Genomic DNA, 11111 nt, shown 5'->3' with positions numbered 1-11111 from the left:
TTAATGTACACAAAAACACTCAGGAATATATGTAATCATTTAAACAACCAAAGGGCACATTCTGCAAGCCTGCCTCTTGGCCGCCAGCACACAGCCTTTCTCTTTCCATGAGTCTAGAGTCCTCAGCTGCTCTTTCTCTCCATGTCCTCATCTCTGCCTCTATCTCTCCCACTTTTATCTTTTAATTCTTCCTCTAGTCAGTACATATACATCTAAGCATGGACATGTGTTGCATGGGCTGTCTAATGCGTTGTTGTTATCATGTGCCGTCAAGTCTGTTTCAATTCATTGGACCCTATGTAGGTTTTCTGATGAGTAGCTGGTGTGTTTGACTCACCAACCTTTCAGTTAGAAGTCCAGTGCTTGTCCCGCAGTGCCACACCTGGCTGCCTAATGCTCCCAACTATTTATATAAGAGACACTGAGTTGTCCCAGGTTTTGCCATATAAAATAGAAGATCCAGCCAGCTGATCCCAGCTCAAATTTCGGATGCACAAACTTGTGAGATATAATGAAATGGTGATTGATTTAAAACACTTTGACCAGACCAGCCTTTGCATTCATACTTTCCTTGGGATTCATGTACATAGCAAGACATGTTAATATTTCTTCTCCAAGCCAGAATGATGTTAAGTTGTGCTCAAGCAGTTTGCACCTCAGTGTTCCCCGGAAAGCTCTACTGACATAATTTAAGTTCAGTCTGCTGAGACTCACTCACCAGGCGATTTGCAAGGGAGATGGTGCCTGCTGTCACTTCAGCTTCCTGCTGACATTTGAGCTTCTCTGCCGTTGCTTTCTCAAACTTGGCTGTGAGTTTCGCCAGGTTTTCATTAAGGTGCTGGTAGGAAGAAATAAAAGGCCTATCAGCCATTCTAGCCCAAGTTACAGATGTCTAAGGGTGCATGTCCCAGAATGAGATCCCGTGATGAGGTTTTTACGTGTGAGTGACTTTTAAGGAAATATTCTTGGAGGAAAGCGTATGAAGATGGTGAAAGCAGACCAGGGTAGGGAAGCAAGAAATCTAGCAAAGGTGAGCGAGAGCTCAGGTGGATTCAAAGGTAAAGTAACTTGAGCTTGACTCTGCAGCAGGAGTGTAGAGTGGAATTCAAGAGTTGGCCTGGCCTAAGACAAAAGCTGTCCTGGTGTGGTGCTGTGGGTTAATGCGCCAGACTGCAAAGCCATTTGAACTGCAAGGTTGGCGGTTCAAGCTCACCAGCTGCTCCTCGGAAACCCTATACAGGGTCACTATGGGCCGGAGTAGACTCGATGGCACTTAACAACAACAACAAAGCAAAAGCTGAGCTTTGCATGAGGGGTAATGGTAGGTCTGGGGAGATGGACATAAATTCAGGTTCCAATAGCCTACAATAAGGCACAATACATGGCCTCAGTGCACCTAAAGGGGAGGTGGTCAGCCCTACAGAATCTTTCCATAGACTGGGATTTGTAAATGACAGGTTTAATGGGGGTGGCGAAGCTGAACATGAAAGTATCGTTTGAACCCCATGATTGATCTCCCATCCCCACCCCTATGTCCAGTATGCAATGACAACCAGGCAAGAGGTTCAATAGTTGTAGAGAAAAGAACCCACAGTCTGGCCCTTAGGATGCATCCAGATGAATTCATTTCACTTGAAAAGCGATTTCTGCCAGATGGCCATCTCTGTCATTGCTTTCAGAGATAACTTGTGCTTGCTACTCTTTTAAATATGAAAAGGCAGTAAGATATTTGATGAAAGCCTGGATTAAGAAAGACACAAATTAAGGTCAACAACAAGAAGAAAAAGACCTGGAGAAAACAGATAATTATAAGAACAATGATAAAATACAAAACAAAACACAAAAAACCCCATGAAATCTGTCAAGACTAATTTTCTCAAAATTATTCAAGGAGATGTTTCATCTATAAAACAAGAAGAGGATGCTCTTAAGAAGAACAAAAAGTGAAAATACCGGTTTGGTTGAAACTATTGGTCTCTTCCTGTCAGGAGGAAAGAAGAATGTGGCAAATTGAAGGTTCTTGGAAACAATTAGTACAATGGACTAATGAACCACCCAAACATCAGTCTCCATGATCCTGAGACTAGAAAAACTAGGCAGTGCCTGGAAGGGATCACATTAGAAGGTTCTGGATAGAGAGAGGGAAAAGGTGGAAAAAATTCAAAATTATAAAAAAGCCAGACTTACTGGTCAGATAGAGACTGATGGAACCCCGAGACTTTGGAAACCCTTCAGGTCTGGAATTGAACTCGTCTCTATGGCTCAAATTTTCAGCCAAACTATAGATTGGTAGGCTCAGCACTGGACTGTGAACCACAAGGTTGGCAGTTCAAACCCACCAGCTGCTCCTCTGAAACCCTTTATAGGGTTGCTAGAGTCAGAACCAACTCTACAGCACTTAACAACAACAACAACAAAATAGAAAGTTATATAGGAAGAACAACACTAGTGAGGTACACACACCTTAGAATGGTCAACCAGCAAGATCAGAAGCGCAGCATTCACCCAAGGACAAGGTGAAGGATGAGGAAAGGAAGAATGGAAACAGGAAACAGGAAGCAAGTGGACTAAGTGATGATCCATTGAGGGGATAGCAATCACGGAGCTGAAATGAAGGATTGTTGTTGTTGTTGTTATGTGCCGTGGAGTCGGTTCCGACTCATAGTGACCCTGTACAAGGTTTCTGAGGCTGTAAATCTTTACGGGAGCAGAATGCCTCATCTTTCTCCCACAGAGCAGCTGGTAGTTTCGAACTGCTGACCTTAAGGTTCACAGCCCGATTCGTAATCACTACGCTACCAGAAGGTAGGATTAATTGAATGTAAAACAACCTATGAGCAGAGCATGGGACACTTATTTATGGCTACAACAGAGAGTGTAGGTGTTTCCTAACTTGACAAATACAAAGCACGAGTGTTGTTGTTAAGTGCTGTTGAGCCAGTTCTGACTCATAGCAACCGTGTGTAGTGTTTCCAAGAAGCAACTGGTGGGTTTGAACCACTGACCTTCTGGTTCTCAGTCCAGTGCTGATCCTACAGCACCACACCTGGAGTCCTGGGAGTATGGCAAGAGTACTGAGAAGTAATAATGACAGACGCTGGGCGGTAAAAGAGAGAAGTAAGGAAAGAACATTTTTTTCTAAAGAAAAAGGAATAGTTTGGTATTGAAAGCTGAGGGCTCCAAGTTAACAGGTCAATGTGATGGGACAAGAAATTAAGACGGTGGGGGTGGCTGTTATTGGCCATCAAGTTGTTTCCAACTCATGGTGACCCCATGTCAGTAGAGTAGTATCCTGCGGCCCATAGCATTTCCAAGGCTGTGACCTTTTAGAAGCAGAATGCCAGGTCAACTTTCTGAGGCCCCTCTGGGTGGCTTCAAACCACCAACCTTTTAGTTACTAGGTCAAGTACTTTACCCTCTGTGCCATTCAGAGATTTAGGTTAACTGAAAACAGAAGACATGGGGGTTAATGGTTTATATCTTCATCCAGCATACCAGAAAACGAACTGCTTGAATTCCAAACAACAAGAAAAAGGTATGAAGAGAGGAAATAGATACACCAGAAATACAAATGCTAGAGGGCAAGGCAGATAATGGGATTGGATCAGATGAATCCAGTGTTGAAACAAGATGCGGGATTATGGCAAAGTGCAGTACACCTGCCTCCTTGAATGGGAGGAGCTCCAGGGTCAGTTCATGAGATGTGACGGTCTTCTGATACTTCAAGGCGGCCCTGAAGTCAGATTTTTATGTAAAAGCTTGGGTTGTTTTAAACATTGGCAATTAATTAAATCGGTTTCAAATACTGTGTGTAGGTTGGAGGAACCCCCTTTCAGCTACTTGGTAGCAAGCTCTGATGTTACATTAACAATCGATTAAAACAGATAAGAAATTAAAAGGGAAGGGATTGTTGTTTCTCATACAAAGCCCTCCTCTACTATTTGATATTTTACCTTGTGTGTGACTATACACTGGAGACTCTTTGTGGTGCAAAAGGCTAACAAGCTCATTGCTAACTGAAAGGTGGGAGGCACAATTCCACCCAGGACAGTTTTATTTGGACACACATCGGTCGCTATGAGTTGGAATCAATGTAACAGCAGTTGGCTTTGACTTTGGTTTTGTATTTATATGCTCATTGAAAAGACTTTGCTTGGTTTTCTAAATACTATTAATTTTATGCATTGTAACATTATAGAAAATGTTACATTCAATACAGGAAAAAAACACACAAACAAACAGAAAATACAGATCCAAAAAGCAAAATCTATCTAAAGTAGACTGCCTAGAGATACCTCCACTGTTAACATTTTTGTGTATTTTCACCTATAATTAAACTGAAATTATATTGTATAATCGGTTTAGAAATACCATTTTCTTTTCATACTTTTGTATCTTGAATGTAAGATGCTTTGCTTGAGATTATTCGAAAACCCTTAAAAGAAGACTAGTGATATCATGCTTTAGGTGTATATAGGGAAGATTTCCTTGCCCTGGTTTCACCTCCAAGGATACCTGGTGGCACGGTGGGTTAAACATTTGGGCTGTTAACCAAAAGGTCGGTGTTCGAACTCACCATGCACTCCACGGGAGAAAGATGAGGCAATTTGTTTCAGTGAAGACGCACTGACTTGGAATCCCTGTGGATTCCTATCTTCACCATGCTGTAGAGTTGATATGCGTTGAAATCAACTCAACAACAGTGGGTTTGGTTTTGGGGTTTGGGTGCACCTCCATGTTAGGTATTTTCAATAACCTCATATGCATGTGAAAGTTGGACAGTGAATAAGGAAGACCGTAGAAGAATTGATGCTTTTGAGTTGTGGTGTTGGAGGAGAATATTGAAAGTGCCATGGGCTTCCAGAAGAATCTACAGATCTGTGTTGGAAGAAGTGCAGCCAGAATGCTCCTTGGAGGCCAGGATGGCCAGACTTCGCCTCTCATACTTTGGGCATGTTGTCAGAAGGTACCAGTCAATGGAGAAGGATGTCATGTTTGTTAAAGTAGAAGGTTGGAAAAAAAAGAGGAAGACCCCCAGAGAGATGGATTGGCAATATGGCAGCATCAATGGACTCAAGCGTGGCAACAACAGTGAGGTTGGTCCAGGATTGGGCAGTGTTTCGTTCTGTTGTGCATAGGGTCGCTATGAGTCAGTACTGACTCAATGGTACCTAACACAAACAACCATGTTAGGAAAGGATGTTTGCCCATCTCATCTCTTCTGTTATTAGTGGGGGATACCAGAATTCTTGAGATGTTGGTAGGCGTGTGTATATGCAGAGGATGGGGAAAAGGTTGTTGAAAACAAGAAGACATTTTCTTAGAAAATATTTTGGCAGAAGAGAAGTGCCTTCTTAAGGTAGCCAAGTATTTAAAAAGATAATCTTATTGCTTTCACAGGTTGAGTGGGCTTATCATGTGAATATTGGCTACTGAAAAGGTATCAACATTGAGAAAACATTCCCTTTGCACCAAATGTTCCGTTAGTTAAAATACATAGAGTAAAGAATCTTGGGAAATGCAGTTCGTGTAGCACTTTTCCTGGAAAGACTGAAGAATGACTACGTCTTCTTCCCAAAAGCAGGAATGGGGGAAGGTGTTTTTTGTACTGCGTGTTCGAGGAAGGGCTGTGATGACAGGCTATCACCTGTTTTAAGTAAACTGGTCTGAGAATGTCTGAATTTAACAAGGTAAGCTTATTGACAGATTATAAGGAGCTCTGGTAGCGTAGTGGTTACGAATCGGGCTGCGAGCCGCAAGGTCAACAGTTCGAAACTACCAGCGGTTCCGCGGGAGAAAGATGAGGCGATCTGCTCCCGTAAAGATTTACAGCCTCGGAAACCCTGTACAGGGTCGCTATGAGTCAGAACCGACTCCACGGCACATAACAACAACAACAACAACATTGACAGATTATGGAAGTATCGTTTCTTTATAGAGAGACTGGGCTGTGAGGATAATTAACTAGCGCCTTTAGACCTAGAAATTAATCTAACTATCAGGATGCCCATATCACATGAGGCATGTCTACACAATTACTTCTCACACCTTGTAAAGCCCTCTTTATCTCCGTGACAAATTTGCAGAAAGAATGTTATTTGTCTGGAATGCATGTGTAGAAATGAAAGCTCCGTTTTGGATTGAACTTCATCACAGAAGTGATGGAGAACTGACAGCGTAGTTGATGATGAGCTAGGCTGATAAACTCAGGGTCAGCAGTTTGAATCTACCAGTCGCTCCTTGAGAGAAAGACGAGGCTTTCTGCTCCCGTCAAGATTTACAGTCTCGGAAACCCTACGCAGGGTCGCTCTGAGTCGGCACCAATTCCACGGCACACAACCACCACAACCACCACAGTAGTGATTGCTAAACAATGCCATACATGCACGTGACAGTACAAGTAGTCCAAGGAAGGCAGCAGATGCAATAAATACTAAGAATGCTACGACCACAGTAGTGGTGGCCGCAGCTCCTCTTCCTGTGTTGATATTGAGTTGGTACCCCTGGCCTGCTACCTTGGTCTCTTTAATCTTCATGGCAGTCCCATGAAGCAGGCACTGTTCTTTGTGTCTGTTTCACAGAGGAGGAAACTGAAGCTTGAGCCTTCTAAGTATTTGCTAAAGCTCACTTGCTCAGTAAATAATTATTTTCGCTATGTTATCTCCGAAGATTCCAATTTCGACTTCTCACTTTGGTACCACCTACTTTCACAGCAAAGGTGAAATTTAAGGGAAACAGGTCTCAAATAGGTGTGAACTTTGGAGGTCACCACCATTATCCAATCCTCCTGGGCACAGCAGGTACAAACGTACAAACATCAACGTGGAGTTTATATAAAAAACGAACTACCTCACATATTTAAGGTGCTAGTGATTACGAGTGGAGTCCCAGTGTGGCGCTGTGGGTTAATATGCTACACTGCAAAGTCGTTTGAACTGCAACGTCAGCAGTTCAAACTCACCAGCTGCTCCTCGGAAACTGTACACAGGGTCACTATGGGTCGAACTGACTCGACGGCACTTCACAACAACAACAACAACAACAACAACAGTGATTGTGAGTACCGTAGTGATTACGAGTCAGGCTGCTAACCTCAAGGTCAACAGTTCAAAACTATCAGCCATTTCATGGGAGAAAGATAAGGCTTTCTGCTTCTGTAAAGAATTACAGCCTCGGAAACCCAATGCAGGGAGGGTCACTATGAGTGGGAATTGGCTCCACGGCATATCACATTTTTATATTTATGGTCAACAGCGCCCATTCCTAAAACCCAATGTACAATTGCTTTTAAAAGTTTCTGTTACAAATGCAGACAGTATCAGACATGCCCATGAGTCCCACTTGTCCACTCAGCTGATGTGACATGGGCAGACAGTTGGCCATTTGAAGACAACAGGTACAAAAGGTGAGGTAACATAATGGAACCCTACATCTCAAAGGGGAATACAAAGGAATCACAAAGAATGCACTAAACTGCAAAGTCTATTTGAACCTCAAGGTCGGTGGTTCAAGTTCACCAGCCGCTCCTTGGAAACCTTATATAGGCTCGCTATGGGTTGGAACCAACTCGATGGCACTTAACAACAACAACATTCTTAAGTATCAGATGTGCAAAATTGTTAATTTGTGACTAACAAGGTAACAGTTGGCAACATGAATAATTCTGTTCAGCAGCCGCTCCTTAGAAACCCTATATGTATGGGTCACTGTGAGTCTTAAGGGACTCAAAGGCACTTAACAACAACAACACCATTATGCACCTCTATTGGTCACCTTTTCTTTCCTCAGAGGAAAAAGGGAAGAGAAATGTTTGAGGAAAAAAGTTTTAAACTGATGACACAGAAGCTTAATCCATGCAATGGGTACCCTGCTTGGCCTAGATAAACCCAAACCAAGCCAGCTGCTGTCAGTTTGACTTTGATTTACGGCAGTGCTGTGCGTGTCAGAGTAGAACTGTGCCACACATAATGCCATGGGTCCCTCCAGTGTGTATCTAATAAGTAAGCCTGGTCTTTTTATGATTTTGAGTATTATTCTATATTTTCTCCTACTCTGCTCAGGACTTTCTAATGTGATCTCTCTCAGAGCTGTTGGTCAGTGGTACCTGGGCACTATCTAGTTCTGCTCTCCGAATCATGGCTGCTGATGTTCACCTAATCCATCACTCCATAGGACTCAGTGTTTCCAACAGTCTTCAATTTTCATCCCTTTTCTTTCCTCTGGACAGCACCTTAGATGGCTGCTCATGAGCTTTTAAGATCCCAGTCACTACCCACCAAAGTAGGATCGGGAACTTTGTCATTGTGTACTAAGTTTTGCCAATGGACCATGGTGTTCCCTGAGATTATGAACATTTTACTTTCCTGTTAGTGCTTAACTGTTAGTAACACCCAGAGGCTCCTGGGTCTAGAATGGTGTTTGAGAAAAAAAAAAAAAAACCAACAAAAAGCCAAAACCAAAAACCTAAATCTGTCTCTGTTAGAAGTGAGGAGAGTTTACATAAAATCGTGGTTTCCCTGCTTCTCTTTAAATATCAGAACAGTGAGCCTGAGGCAATGGCTGGAGAGTACTGTTAGTGTTCGGGGCTGATAAGCAGAGCCAGGAGGGCTTGATGTCACTTACAGAAATCTTGACTTTGATGGTTGCCAGCTTTTCCTGGGCAGTTGTGAGGTCTGAGGTGGCGTTGCTCAATGCTTGGCGCTTCGGTTCTACATCACAGTACACCTCATAGAACCTCACAATGTTTATAACCCAAGAACAGAGACCTGCGGCTGCATACGACTTGGTGGCCACAAATTCGGGATTGAACTCAGGGTCTTGCAGATATGGCCTGATGGCTTTGAGGCAGTTCTCATGGATATTCTCTTTGTCAAAGTTGATGAGGGAGTCCAGGAAGCCATCCACCTTGGCCATGGTGACCTTGGCTGCCTTCCAGCTCCGGTCCTTGGGCACCTTGCCCCCGGGGGCCATGAGCACCATCACTGCAGCACTGACGTTGCTGACAGCAGATGGAGGGGACCCGAACGACTTCAGCTCTGTCAGGTTGGTCTGCGAAAGAGAACACAGTTATTAGTGGAAAATGAATGGGTTTTCTTTGTCTTGGGACACTTATAGAGTCAAGTTCTAGCGGGATCAATCTGAAAGGGCTGTTTTGAAGCTTCCAGCAGCCCTCTGAATTTTAAACATCACAACTCATCAAAAGACAAGTAAACCTACTCCTCAGCGGGTTTAGACTTCCCTGGATGGTTAGTCAAGACTCAGCTGTATTCTTGTAGCATTTCAACTGACTCGCAGACCATTAGAAACACACAAGGATTTCACATTCAACTGAAAAATTTAAGGATGCCAACACACTCTGAAACACGCAGCATGCCATGAATAAAAGATAGGGTTATTATAAATTAATTTCCATCCTGGATTGAAGAGAATAGCATTGTAATCCAATTCATTTTATTCCCCCTTTGATTAAACCACTTTGTTCCATGAGCTTTTTCTAACTACACTTGACTGTCCTGACTCCTGATAGCAAAGTGGCATTTTCTGTCAAGAAATTATTTATGCAGAAAGCTAGGCACAGCCTTTGTAGTCAGCTGTCTCTGCCTGGACTTGGATTTTCAAGTTTCATTTGCTCTCAAAAGACATGGCTGAAGGGGTTGACCTTGACAAGCCATTGTACCTGTCCAGACTTCATAGGTGAATCTGGGTTAGGGAAACCTACTATTCTATAAGTGAATTTGTATTGTTAAATGTATGTAGACTTGATTTCAGATTTGTTGAGACAATTAATAAGAAGCTTAGAAAGCACATATTCAGGACTGATTTTATAAGTGGGGAATACCTTGAATTTAAATTGATTTGAAATGTTCTTAGGCCTGGAGAGCCACAAGTGACATTATTTCCCTTCAATAGTGGGTTTCCAGGCCAAATAGTGTGTGTTCAACACGAATCTAAAGTTTGGCAGTATGAACCCAGTTCAAACCTTGAAAATCCCTATATAGGGTTGCTATGAGTAGCAACCAACTTGATGGCACTTAACAACAACAACAACAACAAAGTGGTACCATGGAAGACAGGTCTGGCCTGCCTGGGGATTTGCTTCCATTAGGATTACTGCCAAAAATACCCCACAGAGTGTTCAATTCTGTAACACATGGAGTTGCTGAAATCAACTCAGTCGTTTGCTTGTTTATTTAAAAGAAGTGCCTGGGAAGATGATACCTCTTCTCTTTCAATTGCACACCTGTTGCAACCGAGGTAGAAGAGAGACAAGTAAGAACAGACTCTGGTGAGCCCTCAAAACAAATCATTTCTCAGAAGCAGAGACACCTTGTTTTGAGCAAGCCAACATCAGACTCACTCTGTGCTACTCCTTTGTTGTTATTGTTAGTTGTCGTGGCATCAGTTCCTGACTCAGGGTGACCTCATGCACAATGGGACAAAATAACGTGTGGTCCTGTGCCATCCCCATCATCGGCTGTGGTCAGACCATTGTGATCCACAAGGGTTTCATTACCTGAGTTTTACAAGGACTTCACCAGGCCTGTCTTCTTGTTGTGAGTGCTGCCGAGTCGGTTCCGACTCCTAGCATCCCCGTATGGCTTTCCAAAGAGAGGCTGGTGGGTTTGAAATGCTGACATCATGGTTGGCAGTCCAGTGCTTGTCCTACAGTACCTTCATCTGGAAGCTCCACTGAACCTTGTTTGGCAACACCGCAACATGCAAGCCTCCACTGACAGACATTGGCTGGGAATCAAACTCAGGAGGTCTGCATGGAAGGGGAGACTTCTACCACTGACCATCAATGTTGTTCTGATGTTGCCGCCATCTGCACTGCTCTTCCTTCAGATAGCTGCCTGAGGAATTCTCTCTTCCTCAAGCCTTTTCTCAACCTGACCACCTTCTTTAATACTACAAACCCCCTTCTACCTCCCTTTCTGCCCAGCTGCCCCAGCTCCAACCCCATCACTCCAAATTCAGTTTTCTCTTATTTTAGTTTTTTCCATAGCATCTGATACATTCTAAATTACCTTTTTTTTTCTAGTAGTTTAATCTTTAAAAAATTTCCTTAATTATTCCTTTTTTGTTGCATTAAAATATGTATCACAGAAAAT

At 43.0% G+C, this 11111-nt stretch overlaps 1 protein-coding gene across 1 annotated transcript in view; it reads right to left on the bottom strand.

Moving 5' to 3' along the window:
- The window catches only part of DNAH9 (dynein, axonemal, heavy chain 9), a 556281-nt gene that overhangs the window by 113068 nt on the left and 432102 nt on the right, over nucleotides 1–11111 (bottom strand). The window contains exons 50-51 of the mRNA XM_006863433.1: nucleotides 8623–9048; nucleotides 719–838 (exon numbers count right to left, since the gene is read on the bottom strand). Coding sequence (XP_006863495.1) covers nucleotides 719–838; nucleotides 8623–9048 — 546 coding nt within the window. The remainder of the gene's footprint in view (nucleotides 1–718; nucleotides 839–8622; nucleotides 9049–11111) is intronic.

This window comes from Chrysochloris asiatica, unplaced genomic scaffold (assembly GCF_000296735.1).
Source record: "Chrysochloris asiatica unplaced genomic scaffold, ChrAsi1.0 scaffold00054, whole genome shotgun sequence".
Taxonomy (NCBI): domain Eukaryota; kingdom Metazoa; phylum Chordata; class Mammalia; order Afrosoricida; family Chrysochloridae; genus Chrysochloris; species Chrysochloris asiatica.
The sequence above is the reverse complement of the archived record's forward strand: the minus strand, read 5'-3'. Positions and strand labels throughout refer to the sequence as shown.